Source organism: Mustela putorius, unplaced genomic scaffold (assembly GCF_011764305.1).
Source record: "Mustela putorius furo isolate JIRA1106 unplaced genomic scaffold, ASM1176430v1.1 tig00003850_pilon_pilon_pilon, whole genome shotgun sequence".
NCBI classification, from domain to species: domain Eukaryota; kingdom Metazoa; phylum Chordata; class Mammalia; order Carnivora; family Mustelidae; genus Mustela; species Mustela putorius.
In genome coordinates, this window is record NW_025422002.1 from 15,594,892 (window position 1) to 15,612,506 (window position 17,615).

A 17,615-nucleotide genomic window follows, 5' to 3' on the forward strand; every position below is an offset into this window, starting at 1 on the left:
TTCAGTTGGATTGCTAGACTCTGAAATCTAGGGTGGGTGAAACGAGAGGAGAAGTCAATGTTAGCCATCGAGTCTTATTTAAAAGTATGTACTTTGGGGCGCCTGGGTGGCTCAGTGGGTTAAAGCCTCTGCCTTCAACTCGGGTCATGATCCCAGGGTCTTGGGATTGAGCCCCGACCTGGCATCGGCATCGGGCTCTCTGCTCAGCAGCGAGCCTGCTTCCCCACCCCTCCTCTGCCAGCCTCTCTGCCTACTTGTGATCTCTGTCTGCCAAATAAATAAATAAAATCTTTAAAAAAAACTTTAAAAATACATACCTTGTATTGATTTCATCATTTTATGGATGAGGAAACTGAGACTCTAGGATGAGTCACATCTTGCCCAAGGTGTGGTGGCAGTGAGGGAGTGGGAAGAAGAGGACAATGTAGCTTGTTAATACATTGTTAGGCAGAAAGACTCGTTAGGCAAGTCCAAAATATCACACTGATGATTATAACCAAGAAGAAACCAAGCACACAAATGATGAGCACAGTGTACAGATGTTGTATTTGCCTGTTCATGCAATCTTGACCTAAAAGCTCTATTACCCTCAGTGAGTTGGGAGAGGTGGAGAGTGAAAGAACTAATGGGGCTCCTGACCTTATCTATTAGACTAGTGTGGCCATATCTCAGGTCAGCCAATAATGGGGAAAAGAAAACAGAGGAGGAGGGCTGGACACCTGGTATATGGGTGGTTGTTCTTCTTCTTCTTTTTAGATTTATTTAATTGAGAGACAGAGAGCATACAGGAGAAGGGGCAGAGGGAGAGAAACTCAAGCAGATGCCATGCTAAGTGTGGACCCCAATGTGGGGCTTGATTCCAAGATCCCGAGATCATGACCTAAGCCAAGAGTCAGATGCTCAACCAACTGAGCCACCCAGGCACCCCTAGGTGTATGGGTTCTAAGACATAGCCTTGGTTCCACAGTCACAATTAGGTCTTATTTATCTTATTTATTTCTGAAGACACTGTGCTAAGAATCACACCTCTTGTATTACTCTTCTAGGGCTGCTCTAATAAAAACCACAGGGCCCTCAAGGGTTAGCTCTTGCTTGAATTTCCAGTCTATTGGCCCACCTACAGATTTCAGACTCACCAGTCCCCACAATTACATAAGTTAATTCTTTGAAATAAACCTCTCAATCTATATTAAAAAGAGTGAGAGAGATGAGGGGAAGAGAGAGAGAGAGAAAGAAAAGAACCACAGGATGGGCAGCTTAAATAATTTATTATCTCATAATTCTGGAGACTAGAAGTCCAAGCTCAAGGTGTTGGCCCAGTTGGTTCCTTCCGAGGGCTGAGAAGAAATCTGCCCCAGGCTTGTGTCCTAGCGTCTTGTGGTTTTCTGGTGATCTTTGGTGTTTCTTGCCTTGTAAAAGTATCATTAGATCTGTTTCCATCCTCACATGGTGTTCATCCTTTGTGCACTGTTAGGTCCAAATTTCCCTTTCCTATAAGGGCACTTCCTAAAAGGACACCAGTTCGTATTAGAATAGGGGTTCACATTACTGTAGTAGGACTCCTCCTAACTTAGCTAATTATATTGGAAACAGAATGGAATAAGGCCATATTCTGAGATACTACCATCTTGGGGTACACAATTCAACCCATAATACCCCATTATCTTTGTGACTTTGAACAAGCCAGTGATTTCCATGTTTCTATAATAACTAATGTACCCCAAATGGGAACGGATATGCACCAAAAAGAAAGTAATAAAAGGAACTAATTTAGTGTAGAAGAGAAAAGTATTTTCTGAAGGACATCTGTCTCTGTACAGAAGTTTGAGCTCTAAGACAGTAAGGTGTCAGAAACGTCTCCGTGGAATAAACTGGTGCATTTGCACAATGTTTTTGGTAAGGCCTTTTATTAAGGCTACTGGTTGCTATGAGGCAGGAACCTTGACCAGACTAACTCATTTTTCATGTAACTGATTCTGATTATTGATCTTGTAGTCTTGGAACAGGGGACAACTCCACCCCTTTTGTGTAAGTAAATCCCTCATTAGCTTTGCACCTTTAACACCAAGGGATTTAAGAATAGTTGTGTTTGTTTTTGTTTTTGTTTTTTTTAAGATTTTTTTTTTCACTTGACAGAGACACAGCAAGAGAGGGAGAACAAGCAGGGGGAGTGGGAGAGGGAGAAGCAGGCTCCCCATGGAGCAGGAAGCTGGATGGCTGGGCTGGCTCCATCCCAGGACCCTGGGATCATGACCTGAGCCAAAGGCAGATGCTCAATAACTAAGACACCTAGGCGCCCCTAAGATTAGTTTTCTACTCAATGTGCCTGAGACCTAAAGCCAAGCATCTTGCTGTACTCACACTAACATTACAGCCATGGAAGAGTGTCAGCTTATTTGCTGGTTAAGTTATATATGGGAATCAGTTGTGTTGGTATGATCATAAAGGAAGAACATTCAGAGATACTCGGAGCATTATTTCAAACACTGAATATAGGAAATTCTATATTTAAAACTATTTAAAAATAGCATCCTGTTTCTCAAAGGCTGATATTCAAGTGTGAGATGAGAATCACATAGTGCAACCATTGATCGTTTGCTGTCCTAGATGCTTTCCTATTATTTTAATCCACACAAGTCCTATGAGATAAGGGGTATTATACTCATTTTCTTACAGATGAGAAAACTGAACTTAGAAACTGGCAAAGTGGTAGAACTCCAAAACTGTTCCTGCTGTACATGCTATTGGAGTACCTATGCCTTAAATTTTTCCCAATTTTTGTTTTGGAAACTCTGTGCCACTAAATTTCTCACTTGTTTCATATAGGGAAACCTCTGTACACTAAATAGGACCAAGAGATTATCTGATTGAATGATAGGACTACAGGTTTTGGCAAAAAACATACACCACTCAACCTTGAGACCCAGTTTTTGTAATCTCACTTCTTGTTTTGCCTGTGGGGTTATTCAAAGGCAGTTATTTCTGATGAAGTTCTAGAACATAAGTGAGGTTCAGTGGGGTGAGGTCTGGAGCCAATGACCAAGAAAGAATTCTTGAGACATCTTTGGTGCAAAATGGTGGTTTATTAAAGCACGGGGACAGGACCTGTGGGCAGGAAGAGGGGCTCTCCCACTATCCTGAGGAGTGGCTGATTATATACACAGGAGTTGGGTAGGTGAGGACAAAGGGGATGATGTTAGTCTCTAAGGAATTTTGGAAGCAAGGTCTCCAGGACCTTGAGGGGCTGGCTATCGTTGGGAGAAAGGTTATTTATTACTAGTAAAAATCTTCTCGTGAGACCCCTTAGATGTATATCAGTGGTTCACATGCTTGGGAATGATTGCTGACACTATCTTGTAGGTTTATAGATAAAGTTTCACATTTCTCCTATCAAGTGTCCTTATTAGTGAGATTTAGGTTTAGAAGAAATTTAACTTTATTTACATTTCCTTCTGCCTCAGCCTCCTTCAGTTTTTATGGAGGGGAGAGTGACATTAGGGCTTGAGGAACTGAGTTATTTGTCTCTGGAAATTGGACTATTGATAAAATGGCTTCTTTGTTGTAAATCACTAGGACATTTGTAAACTGAGGGGGACTCCTATCTTGCAGGATTGTGATCTCTGCAAGTTAACTATTTGTTTTTCTTTTAGGGCAGCCAGGGGTGACTGAGGAATGTCACATATATTACCGAGGGGAGCTGGTGGAGAGGGGGTGCAAGGTGCCAGCTTTTGTTTTGTCCTCAGCCAGCCTTCTGCTCCCTCATCAATTTCCAAAGGCCTTCCAGTGAAGGCGAGTGCTGAAATGAGCAAGTATTGAACATGGATGAAGAAACAAGCTGTCAGACCTTTCAAAGTTAAAGACAGAACAGATAACAGAGATTGCAGAAGATGCTTGCAAATATTATGCAACCAAAAAAGTTTCTGAGCTCTTTCCCCCTGATGTTGTCATCAAGTCAACCTTTTATTGGGCTGGGCTGGCAAAGCATGATGAGATGACAGATTTCCCATTGTTCTCCAGGAGTTCACACACCAGAGGCAGAAAGCAGTTCCCAGTATTGTGGTAAATACAAGAACAACAAGAAGAAATCTTCCTGGAGGAGGATGACTTAAGACTAACAGCGTCAACTTTCCCCGGGTCAGTTATGGCTTGGCCTGACTATGCAGCGCTGGGGGATTGCCAGGCCCTCTTCCCTGGGCTGGATGGCCTTTCCCATACCACCCTATTGCACACATCCCTTCTGGGTTCCCTCTATAGCTTCTCTTCCTCCACCTGCCTTTTAAGTTGGTGTTTCTAGATTTAGTTTTGGAATGTAAGTGAGGTCTGGACAGCCAAGAAAGAATTCCTGAGATGTCTTGCGCAAAAAGGTGGTTTTATTAAACCATAGGGACAGGGCCCTTGGGCAGAAAAGACTGCTGCCCTGGGATTCTGAGGAACAACTGATTATATACTTTGGGGTTGGGGGAAGTAAAGATCAGGGAAGTTTCGAAAGGATTTTCCTATGCTAAAGAAGACTCACTGGAAACCTAAGGCCTGGCTATTGTCAAACCAAGGTTGTTTTTCCATCTAGTAAGGCATTAACTTTTAGATAGTTGGGAGCTTCCTGAAGGAGCTTATACTCTGCCAGCTTCAAGTATCTGTCAGTGGGCTACGGGGTATACATTTAATTTTATCTACATTTCCTTCTGGAAGATTATTGATAAGAATGCTTTTTTCCTTGTAAATCACTAAGACGTTTGTGAACTGAGGGAGACTCCTGACTACGATCTCTGTAAGGTAACTGTTTGTTTTTCCTTCCCTTTGATTTAGGGCAGCCGGAGTACCTGAAGAATGTCACACAGATACCACCTGGGAGGTTTTTCTTGGGGGGGGGTGCAGTTTGTGGGTGTCCACTTGCGCTTTGTCCTCAGCTCACTTTCTTGCTCCTTCACCATTTCCCAGGCTTAGTTGTGACTCAGGAGTACTAGCCAGATCTCATTCTGGCAGAACAAGCCTTCTATTTTCCGCTTCCAAAATCGCTATATCTAACATACATGAAAACTATGCAACAAAAGGTATCTTCATGAATCCACTTAAAAAGACCTACTGGGCACCTGGTGGCTCAGCGGGTTAATTCTCTGCCTTCAGCCCAGGCCATGGTCTCAGGGTCCTGGGATCGAGCCCCGTATCGGCTCTCTGCTCAGCGGGGAGCCTGCTTCCTCCTCTCTCTCTGCCTGCCTCTCTGCCTACTTGTGATGTCAAACAAGTAAATAAATCTTTAAAATAAAATAAAATAAAATGCACCTGGATGGCTCAGTCTGTTAAGCGACTGCCTTCAGCTCAGGTCAGGATCCCAGGATCCTGGGATAGAGCCCAGCATCGGGCTCTCTGCTCAGCGGAGAACCTGCTTCTCCCCTTCCTCTGCAGCTCCCCCTGCTTGTAGGTTTTCTGTCAAATAAAAGAATAACATCTTAAAAAAAAATAAAACAAAAAACCGCTACATTACACATACTGAGTTCCCCTCCAGAGGGAACCAATATTGAGAATCCCTCTCCCACTTCCTTTAGATTTGCCGCGTCCTCGTCGCCCCAGCTGGCGACAGGGAAGCAAGGGAGACAGCTGGGCCCGCGCTGGGTCTGCCGCGGGTCAAGAAGTTTGTGGGGTGGTGGTGATGCAACCACCCAAGCACTTCTTATCAAAGGCTTTCCCGTTGTCACTAACATCCCAGCAAGAGGCTGCCAACATGGCGTCGGTCCCGCCCCTGGGACCTCCTCCTCGGGGGAAGAGGCGCAAGCGCAAAGGCGACGGGGCGTCGCAAATGCCGACCAGGGGCGTGGCTCAGGCCCGTGGCGTCATCCCGCGGCGCCTGCAGGGTGCACGTGACTGAGGCATTTAGAAAGACTTGCGGGCGCGGAGTTGGCGTGGAGCACGTCGGGCAGCATGGCTGTCTCTGTCCTCGTCTCGCGCAGGGCGGTAGTGGTGCGCGCTTCCCGGGCTCTGGTGGCTTTCGCCACGAGCCGGCGCCTGCTGCGCACCAGTCAGCCGAGCCGAGCTTTCGCCAAGGAGCTCTTCCTGGGCAAAATCGAGAAGGTAACGCCGAGCCCTGGCCGCTCCTTACTCTCTTGCCTCCCGCTCTTTGCCCTTTGGCAGGAAAGAGGTCAAAGTGAGAGTCCCCACACCTGGCTGATACGTACGCCCGCCTGGCGGAGGTGTGCTAAAACTCCCAAGTTCCTGAGTCCTACCAGAATCTTTCAAGGTAAAGGGAAGAATCCAGGCTACGGGCCCTGAGATTCAGTCTACAGTTCTGACAGCTAATTCTAGTTAGTTAGGTCAATTTGGGAAACCCTAGGCGAGGTGGTCACTGAGCAACTCTTAGCTCAGCGTTTTGCCTCGGAAATGTGCGGGACTTCCTCTGTGTTTACTAAACAGCTCAGACTGTGACCGTGGTGCTTTTCTGTCGGTTTCCAGCGGCTCCTTAGCTTTCACGGCTTGAGTTCCAGCGCTTCACCCAGCCTCTGCAGGCTTGCTCCAAGGTCCCTACCACACCCGGTGCCTTCCATAGGTGGTATAACCCAACAGTAGCCTAGCTGTTACTCATTAGTTAACAGCTGCGTTATCAAGCACTCATTATCCTCTTGTTAATAGATTTGACCTTGGTTGTGCGATTTTCAGCCTCAGTTCTTTCAGCCTTAAAATGGAACTAGTTACATGTATTGCCTCACAGACGTGTTGTAAAGTGAGATTTGTAATGGGCGGAAAAGCTTTTTAAAACCGTCAGGTGCTGTTTAGATGCAAGAGGCAGCAGAATAGGTAATGTTTGCCAGCTTCACCACTTAGTAGTCTTGTGATCTTGAATTAGTCACTTCATTTTCCTGTGCTTGAGTGTGCTAATCTACAAAGTAGTGAAAGTAGTACTTGCCCTCTCTTAAAAGTGCCTTGCAAAGGAAAAAAAAGTGTGTAAAACGCTTTGACGTAGGCTGGAATATTGGCTGGTACTGTATTGTTTAAGGAGCTATTCTCTCTCTCTTTTTTTTTTTTTTTTTTTTTTTGGTTTGTTTGTTTGTTTTAAAGACTGTTCCTCTAATCAGGCAGTACAGGTGCAGAAGTTGAAACTCAGAGTGGTTTGCCCCGCTGGGAAGTGCAAAGCCAGTTTACGTTTGAGAAACCATTCTTCCCAGAACCTGGGGCTACTGGTCCACTCGGTCCTGGGATGTCCATCATGCCTTCCAGCACACAAAGACTACAAATCTTTCATGCTTCTCTTTCTCCAGGCTTCTTGCACCACCTCCTCTATCCTCACTCACCTGTCAACTTTGCTTCTTGTTTTACTGATAAAGTACGTGCAGTGGGGAACCTCCACCACCGCATTTATCCCTCCTCCCCACAGGTGTACCCATAGGGTCTACAGTCGATTACTATGGATAATAAGAGTAGAATATCTACCTACTCTTAGCAAACCAACCTCATCACTAGAACTCATGCCTCCTCACCTACTCCGGGACATTGATCCAGTAATTCTCTCCTTTCTAATCTACATCAGTGATTGTACCCTCCCTGCTGCATTCCGAACTCAGACCATTGGAGCTTCTGTCCTTAACAGTCTGCTAAAACTGCTCTTTTGTGAGGTCAGTTAGTGACTTCCATGTTGTCAAATCTAGTGGTCTCTTCTCATCTTCCTTGACATAGTTCATCATTCCTGGCTTCTAAAAAACCATTCTCTCCTGGCCTTTCTATTGACTTCATTGGCTGATCCGTCTCCGTTTCCTGTGCTGGTTCTTTTTAGCTCCTTAACTTCTAAACATTGGCCAGTCTTTCTGACTAGCCCATTCAGAGTTGGGAATTTTCTTTTTTTGTTTTTTTAATTGTTTTTAAATTAAAAAAAAATTTTTTTTAAGATTTTATTTATTTATTTGACAGAGATCGCAAGTAGGCAGAGAGGCAGGCAGAGAGAGAGGAGGAAGCAGGCTCCCTGATGAGCAGACAGCCTCATGCAGGGCTCAATCCCAGGACCCTGGGATCATGACCTGAGCTGAGGGCAGAGGCTTTAACCCACTGAGCCACCCAGGCGCCCCTGTTTTTAAATTTTTAATTCCAGTGTAGTTAGCATATAGTGTTATATTAGTTTGAGGTATACAATATAGTGATTAAACAATTCTAATCATTACTCAGTGCTTATTGTGTAAGTGTACTCTAATTCTCCTTCACCTATATCACCCATCCCTTGACCCACCAGTGCTCTGGCAACCATCTGTCTGTTCTTTTTAGTTAAGATTCTCTCTTCTTGGGACACCTGGATGGTTCAGTCGGTTAAACAGCTGCCTTTGGCTCAGGTGATGATCTTCAGCATTCTGGGATTGAGTCACACATCAGGCTTCTCGATCAAGGAGCCTGCTGCTCCCCTGTTTGTGCCTTTTTCTCTTTCTCTGACAAAATCTTTAAATTAAAAAAAAAAAAAAAGAGAGCCTCTTTCTTTGGGCGCCTGGGTGGCTCAGTTGATTAAACATCTTCCTTTGGCTCAGGTCATGATCCCAAGGTCCCGGGATAGAGCCCCTCCATGGGCTCCCTGCTCAGCAGAGAGTCTATTCCCTTTCACTTTCCTTCTCTGCTCTCTTTTTCTCTGGCTCCCTCTAACTAAATAAAATCTTTAAAAAGTATCTCTTAGTTTCTCTGTCTCTCTTTTTTCCTCTTTGCTCATTTGTTTTGTTTCTTGTGTTCTGTGTATGAGTGAAATCATATGGTATTTGTCTTTTCTGACTGGCCTATTTCACTTAGCATTATACTCTCCAGCCCCTGACTTTTTTTTTTTTTTTTTAATTTCCACTATAGTAACATGCAGTGTTAAAGTGTTAAGTTTCAGTTGAATCTTTTTTTTTTTTTAAATTGAAGTATAGTTAACACACAATGTTACATTAGCTGTAGGTATACAACATAGTGATTTGACAAGTCTGTACTTAACACTTATTACAAGTGTAGCTGCCGCCTGTCCCCATACAACACTACTCTGGGAACATTAATTAGATTGCCTATGCTGTACCTTTCCTCCCTGGAAGTCTGTACCTCCCACTCGTCTTCACCCATTTTTCCCATCCTACCTCTCTCACACCCATTAGTTCTCTGTATATGTGGGTCTGTTTTTCAAAATTGGGGTTTTCTGAGGCTCAGTCTGTAGACCTCTCTCTCTTTTTTTTTTTAAAGATTTTATTTACTTATTTGACAGGCAGAGATCACAAGTGGGCAGAGAGGCAGGCAGAGGGCAGGGGGGTTGGGGGGGGGGGAGGCAGGCTCCCTGCTGAGCAGAGAGCCCGATTGGGGGCTTGATCCCAGGAACCTGAGATCATGACCTGAGCCTAAGGCAGAGGCTTAACCCACTGAGCTCCCCAGGCACCCCTGTAGACCTCTCTTTTTATCCACAACTCCTCCTTTAATCTAGTTTAGTCTGTGACTTTAAATATCAGAATCCTGACTCTAATAAATTTCTCCAGACCAGATTTCTCCCCTGAACTCCAGGCTCTTGGTGTCTACCTTTTTACCCAGAAGTTCCACTTAGATGTCTAACAGGCACCTCAGATTTAGCATATCTGAAACTTGAGTTCCTGGTGTGGCCACCCGGTCTTTCTCCTCCCCTCCCTCATCTTTATCTGAGATGGTAGGGTGGCTCTGTTGTTCACTTACTTGGGGCCAAACACCTGGAATCCCCTTGGATGCCTCTTACTCTCATAATCCACGTCTAAGCCAACAGCAAATCCTGTTTTCCTCTACCTGCTGGATATATTTAGAGTCTGACAACTTTTAAGCCCCTCCCATGCTACTGCCCTGATTTAAGCTGACATCATCTCACAGCGTTACTGGGATTTGAGCCGGAGCATGGCATTTGAGATGCTTAGACTGTCCGAATAAAGAGAAGCCATTGAGGTCCTCTAGGCCTGTAGCTGTCCATGCCGCCCTCAGTTGGACCCTTGCTATTCCTGGAAACGTCCCAGGGGCTACTGCAGGGACCAGGGGGGAGTTGAATGGGAGGCATTTGGGTGAGCTCCCCACCCTCATCCTCAACCTGAGCAGCTCAGCTTTTAGCTGTTTTACATATTTGGTTTCCATAGTAGACTTATTTGAGAAACTGGTTCCACTGCTTCAAAAACTTTAAAAATTGCTGCTAGATATCAAGCCCAGCACCCATGAGGTACCCCACTGGGATTATGAACATTGTTCTTATATGCTTGAGAGCTCTCTTCCTGTAGCAGTTATCCTTTGGTTGTAGGTGAGGGCCAACTAGCTCCTGGGCTTTTTGTTCTCTTTTCTCATCTCGTGTGGTCATTGGTATCAGAACGGAATCCTCTTCCTCTAACACCACCTATTGCGCAAGCTCATAGGAACCAGTGAGCCTAGGAAGCCTAGTCTGGGTTGAGCCTCTGTGTGTTCAGCTAAGCAGACAGCTTGTTCTGAGAGGATGTGAGTGATAAAAGTCTCCACCTAGTTTTCCATCTAGACCATCTTGAGGACAGGGTCAGGGATGGCCTGCAGGCAGGAATTCCTTTTAGTCTGCTGGCTCTTTTCGGATAGGGACCCACCCCAAGCCTGTAATCATTGGTCCTGGGTCCAGAACTTGGGGGCATGTTTTTAGAGTGGACAGGCTTCAGTGGCTGATTAGATACACAAGAAGCTAGAGGGGGATCCCTCTGTTTCGAAGACCTTTCTTGAACACTCGGTGGGAAGTGCCATGAGAAGAGGCAGGACTCCTGGGGGCTGGCAGCCTGTGGCCTGGGACATCCTCTTTCAGCTGTTAATGAGACCAAAAATCCAAGTACTCATCTAGGTCCTCGTGCTGTGCTGGCAGCTGCACAGGTGGGTGGCAGGAACCCAGAAAGCCAAGGGAGCTAAGGACACAACATACAATAGATAGTGACAGTAGTTTAAGGCAATATATATTGACGGCCCAGTGAGAATCCTAGGTCAGTCAGAAACACTGGCCATTGACAGTTTGAGACAAACATGAAGCTCAGCTGTTTTCCAGGCTTGCGAGGCAGAAACGAGAGCAGACCAGTGTCTTATACAAGTTATTACACCTCCTTCATATTCCAGGACATACCTAATCTCTTTTGAGCCTCCCCTTCTGAGGGGACAACTGTAACAGAAGAGAAGCTGACCTGAGAAGGGCCAGGTCACCCATGTAAGTGGTGGAGCCAGAGTTGAATTCAGGTTGATATGGCCCAACAGCTGGGTCTTCTGCAGTGATCCTCCTGCGAGTAGATGTCCTCAGAACAGGAGGGACAGAGGCTGGAGTACATAGCTGGGCATCAACCTGGCAAGATGGGTGGCTATGTCACTGCCTTGTATTCTCGTGGGCCTGGCATCTTCAAACTCAAAATAACCAGTGTAGAATTTTACATTTCAGTAGAGAGCTTTCCCTCCTATTGCCTTTCACAATCCTCCCCATGCCCTTGAGTAAATATTTACCTGCATGTTATATAAATATTTACCTGCGGGGCAGTGGAAGCGTGGAGAGGGGAAGGGCTTTAGCGGAGGCCACCCAGTTAGCAGGCTGCAAGTCAGGGAACAGAGCCCAGGGCTTTGAAATATTAGGGCTCTTTGTTTCAGGGGACACTCTGCCTAACTTGTTACCAATAGGGAAAGCAGAGCAAAAGCCAGAAGAAGCCTGCTTGCATTGGGCAGAAGATGTCTCTTGGTGGTGGAATCTAATGCACAATTCCTGTTTGACGATTTGTGCTCTACTTCTGTCAAGGAGTTCTGCCCAGCCTGCCAGATACGGAATCCAGCAACTCTTTCCTCCCCTTGTGCTTCTGGGCCCTTTGGCTAAAAGCAAGTGTAGTATCTGTTTTCTCCCCTTCTGATGGATGTTATCACGATGGGAAGTTTCTAAAAATTAAATTTTCAGTAAATGTTTATCATTTTTAGAAAGAAGTTTTCCCGTTTCCAGAAGTTAGCCAAGATGAACTTAATGATATCAATCAGTTTGTGGGACCCGTAGAAAAATTCTTCACTGAAGAGGGTATGTATGATCTTCTTTATCATTATTAATTTCCATTTTAAGGACTGTTGCTTTGATATTTACATTAGAAGCAATATACATGGGGGAAGCTCTCTTGACTGTCACTAATCATAGAAATAATATCTATTGATAATATTTTGCTCAGTCATCCCACTTGCTTTGAAATTTAAGAAACAAAACAGATGAACATTAGGGAAGGGAAGGAAAAATAAAATCAGGTACACAAACCATAAGAGACTCTTAACTCTAGGAAACAAACTGAGGGTTGCTGGAGGGGAGGGGGTCGGGATGGAGTAACTGGTGACAGGCATGAAGGAGGGCGCTTGAAGTAATGAGCACTGGGCGTTCAGTAGAACTGATGAATCACCGAATTCCACCACTATATGTTAATTAAAGTGAATTTAAGTAAAGAATTTTAAAAAATCATCACTATTGCTATTTAATTAGAAGGCATCTAGTTTAGTGTTACTCAGTGTATATTGAGAATGTACACAAATGTATATGTGGTGAAGGATTGCTTTTAAACATTTCCAGACTGTTGTAAACCAGCACTTTTGTAAAATACAATAAAATGACAACTAGGAAAATGGAGGGGAAAAAACCACAGAGACCTACAAAATATAAATCCATTGATCATGTGCTTGGTTGTTTGGCAATGTAAAATTGCTGTAAGTGTTTTTAAAGGTTTACTCTCTCTTAGCTTGTTATGAACCAGGAGTAGTCTAGCAGCTTGCAGAGCACAGGACAAGAGCACCAGTGTGGCCTGAAGATCCCTCCGTTAGACCGTTCAGCCAGCCCTTTGACAGGGCTGCATCTTGATGGAGGGAGCTCTCTGGGGAGTTCAGTGATGATGGATTGACAGTAGTATTTCTCTAGCCCTGAGGATCCCCAAGGGTTCTTCTTCATGTGGGTTTTATCTATGACTGTGTGCCCTACTAGAAGATTAAAACGAAAATTTAAAAAATACTGTGTTCATTTATTACTTTATTTAAAAATCATGAAAAGCCCAATACATGTTAGCAAACAATATTTTAAATGAGAATATTTATTTACAAACAGACAGAAATAGTGAGGATTATGGTTTTATAGTTTCATAGATCTTTTTAATATTTGGCTTTGTTATATGCAACAATAGATACCAGAATCTAGCCAGAACCAGGTAGAATCCAGCTGGATTCTCATAATTTTCTGCATTTAATCTGTGATGCATATCTTATTGCTCCAGGAAAACCCCTGTGTATACTCATGATAGGAATAGAATTTTTAAAAAGGCAAAGCATATTTTACTATTATTAAAATAGCTTTGGCCGGGTGGACCCCCCCTTGAAGTGTTTCTGTCCGTGTGCACACCCTCCCCCCAGCACACTTGTAGAAATTCTACATCATTAACACTTGTTCTGTTGCTGGTTTTAAAAAAAGTTGCTTTGTTGTGTATAAATATCTTTTATTTAGAAATATTTGTTCTGTTTTTGTTCTAGTGGTTATCTTCCTAATTGTATCTTTTCTTAGTTCCTTTTTGTTTTACTTAAACTTCTACAATCTGATTTGTCAGGGTTTTCATAAGCTTTACAGAGGTATAATTGATTTATGGTAAGTTACATCTACTTAAAATACAGTGTTTGATAAATATTGATATATATGTGCCCCATATTAATGAACAAATTGTTATGCTAGTAGTCTTTCAGATCTGTATATTAGATACAAATTTTCTAGGCACTTACATGCTTTATATAAAAATTATTTTTAATTTCTCTGCCTGATTTGTTGAAATAGTCCTAGTATTTCCACCTTACTGGAGGTAAGTGTATCCAAAATTTATATTTGGAGTCAAAAGTAGAAATTTTCCCCAAATGGTATGGATTGTCCTCATCAATCTTGTCTCCCAGTGTTTATAAAACTTCTGTTTCCTTGAACAGTACAAATGTTACATTTCAATGTCTTAATCTATGACAGTGTGGTATTACAAAAAAATTGCTTTTCTTTTCTTACTGTTCAGTTCAGTCATCTTCATATATTCTTAAACCTTGCTGGTCACTTGTTATTTCATTTTCCTCTTTTTTTTTTCATTTCCCTTAGAATATTAGCGTTTTTGTTACTGGTTTCTAAAAGATCACTTATGACAAAGGATGTTAACCATTTGCCATGCATTGCACATGAAATACCACGTGTTCTCACCGCCAATTCACGCTGATGTTTTACTTTTCTTTTTTGATGTTTTACTTTTTGGTTGTGCAGAAGTTGTGTATTCAAATATAATAGTGTTCTGCTTTAAAAAATATATATATGTATCCCCAAGGGGCCATCAACACAATTCAGTTAATAAACATATCCATTACCCTAAATGCTTTCTCTTGCCCTTCTCATCCCCCCCTGTCCCCAGGCAACCACTGATTGGCTCTCTCTCACTGTAGATTGTTTGTATTTCCTGGAATTCTTTTTTTTTTTTTTTTAAGATTTTATTTATTTATTTGACAGAGATCACAAGTAGGCAGAGAGGCAGGCAGAGAGTGAGGAGTAAGCAGGCTCCCTGCTGAGCAGAGAGCCCTATGTGGGGCTCAATCCCAGGACACTGGGATCATGACCTGAGCCGAGGGCAGAGGCTTTAACCCACTGAGCCACCCAGGTGCCCCTCCTGGAATTCTTTTTAAATAGAATTCTACATTACATACATTTTTGCATAGCTGCTTCTGGTATAATTTCGAGTTTCATTTTTTTTTTTTTTGCCGGGGGGAGGGGTAGAGGGAGCGAGGGAATCTTAAGCAGGCTCCATGCTGGGTATGGAGCCCCAACATGGGGCTCAGTCTCCCAATCCTGAGATCTTAAGCAGGATCTCCCAATCCTGAATCTTAAGCAGGCTCCATGCTGGGCATGGAGCCCCAACATGGGGCTCAGTCTCCCAATCCTGAGATCCTGACCTAAGCCAAAATAGAGAATCAGACGTTTAACTGGCTGAGCCACCCATGTGCCCCTAGTTCATTCCTTTTTAACACTGAGTAGTATCTCTTTGTGTGGATATACCACAGTTTATTTGCCCACCTATTAACTGACTTTCAGTATGTATTCAGATTTTAGCTATCACAGAAGATGTGAATATTTTTTCTATGAGTCTGATATAGACAGGCACGCTCACATTTCTCTTGGGGAGGTATGGAAGGAGTGGAATATCTAGATTATAAGGTAGGTTCATGTTTAACTTTTTAAGTAACTGCCAAACTGTTCTCCAGAGTTAATTACTTTCCATTTCCACCAGTTATTAAAGTTCCAGTTGCTCAATATTTTCACATGTCGGTCACATTCTAGTGTGTGTATTATAGTATCTCATTGTGGTTATAATTTTAATTTCCCTAATAACTAGTAATGTTAGGCATCTTATCTGGTGTTTATTTGCCATCAGTATATCTTCTTCAGTGAAATGTCTTTTAAATACTTTATGCATTAAAAATTGGGATTGTCTTATTATTGTTGAGTTCTAAGAAGCCTTTATTCTAGGTACAGGTCTTCTCTCTAGTGTACGTTCAGCAAAAGTTTTCTCCTAGTCTGGCTTGATTTTTTTTATTTTCATTTTATTAGCAAAAGTTTTTAATGTTAAGTGAAGTTTTTTCTTTTGTAGTTTATCTTTTTTTGTATATTATGTAAGAAATCTGCCAAACCCAAGGTCATGATGATTTTTGTCTATATTTCCTCCAGAAGTTTCATATTTTTAACTGTTAACATTCACATTTATGACCCCTTTCCAGTTAATTTTATATGTGATGTGAGATAAAATTTGAGGGTTTTTTTGCATGCGATTGTCCAATTGCTCCAGCAATATTTGTTGAAAAGGTTATCCTTTCCTCCTTAAATTCACTTGGTGCCTTTGTCAGTTAAGTGACCAGAGGATTCTGGGACAGTAGCAGAGTAGGAAGCACCAGAAATCTATCACCCCACCTGGATAATAACTGCAGTGACAAAGTCTGGGTAATGTAACTGCTTTTGGAACTCTGGAATCTCTTGAAGGCCTGCAGTTTCCAAGGAAGCGTGGATAGTAAATTGCAGCTAATTTGGATCATTTAGCTCTGAGCACAGCAGTCGCTACCCATCTTCTACCTCCAGCCCCAAAGCAGGCAGCTCTGCACTTATTCCTGGAGAGGCTTACACATGGTTTATGGGAGCCAGAGTAGGGGGAAAAAAAGACCTTGTCCATCAGATATTAGGGATATGTGCTCTGATTACAAGCCCTTACCCCTGTGGCCAAAGTGACTTGCAAGGGATTTAAGACTTGCCTTTTTGCCCCCCCCCTTTCATTTTTCTTTCTCTTTTGAGAGCCAGATTAAAGACGAGGTCATTCAAAAGCAACTACATATGCAGGGGAATCATAAAGCCACCACACATGCCCAGGGAAAGGCATGGATTCAGGATACCTAAGAAGACCTTGGGTTTATACCTGGGGCACAGACATAGCCAACAGCAATTCAAAACAAAACAAAACAAACATAAAGCAAAAATCAACATGTGGGACTACAGCAAACTTAGAAACTTTTGCACAGCAAAAGAAACCATCACCTAAGGAATGGGAGAAAATATTTGTAAAAACCATATATCAGGTAAGAGGTTAATATCTAAAATATACTAATAACTCCTACAACTCAGTAGCAAAAAACCCCAGACAATCCAATTTTTAATTAGAGTAATGCTTGCCACATAGACTAAGTCAGGAAATGTTTCCTCTTCAGGTTTCAGTAAGACTTTGTGTAAAGCTGGTATGATTCCTTCCGTATATATTTGGCAGAATTCACCAGTGAAAGATTTGACCCTTGAGTTTTCTTCATGGAAAAATTTTTACTGATTTTTTTTTTTTTTTTAAAGATTTCACTTATTTATTTGACAGAGAGCACAAGCAGGGGGAGGGGTAAAGGGAGAAGAAGAGGGACAAGCAGACTCCCTGCTAAGCATGGAGTCCAACGCAGGGCTTGAACCCAAGACCCTGACATCATGACCTGAGCCAAAGTCAGACACGTAACCAGCTGAGTCGCCCAGCATCCCTAACGAATTCAATTTCTTTAATAGCTATAAGGCTATTTTGGCTACATAATTTGTGATTTTTTTTTTTTAAGATTTTATTTATTTATTTGACAGACAGAGGTCACAAGCAGGCTGAGAGGCAGGCAGATAGGGAGGGGGAAGGAGGCACCATGCTGAGCAGGCAGCCTGATGCAGGGCTCAATCCCAGGACCCTGAGACCATGACCTGAGCTGAAGGCAGAGGCTTAACCCACTGAGCCACCCAGGAGCCCCAAGTTAAAGTTCTCTTATTAATTGTTCATATCTTGCCCGAGGCTATTCTTTTATGTGGAAATGAGAGCATATTAGGAAATGGTGGACATTTTGTATACCAGTTAACAAGAAATGAAATATAAAATATTTATATACCAAAATTACTACAGGGGCGCCTGGGTGACTCAGTGGGTTAAGCCTCTGCCTTCAGCCCGGGTCATGATCTCAAGAGTCCTGGGATCAAGCCCCACATCGGGTTCTCTGCTCGGCAGGGAGCATGCTTCCCCCTCTCTCTCTTCCTGTCTCTTTGCCTACTTGTAATCTCTCTCTCTCTCTGTGTCAAATAAATAAATAAAATCTTAAAAAAAAAAAAATTACTGCAA

The 17,615-nt window shown here is 43.0% G+C and overlaps 1 protein-coding gene across 1 annotated transcript in view; it reads left to right on the forward strand.

Moving 5' to 3' along the window:
* The first annotated feature begins 5,857 nt into the window (after nucleotides 1–5,857).
* Nucleotides 5,858–17,615, forward strand: part of ACAD9 (acyl-CoA dehydrogenase family member 9) — a 41,035-nt gene continuing 29,277 nt past the window's right edge. Inside the window, exons 1-2 of the mRNA XM_004738621.3 lie at nucleotides 5,858–6,066; nucleotides 11,887–11,980. Coding sequence (XP_004738678.1) covers nucleotides 5,917–6,066; nucleotides 11,887–11,980 — 244 coding nt within the window. The 5' untranslated portion in view covers nucleotides 5,858–5,916. The remainder of the gene's footprint in view (nucleotides 6,067–11,886; nucleotides 11,981–17,615) is intronic.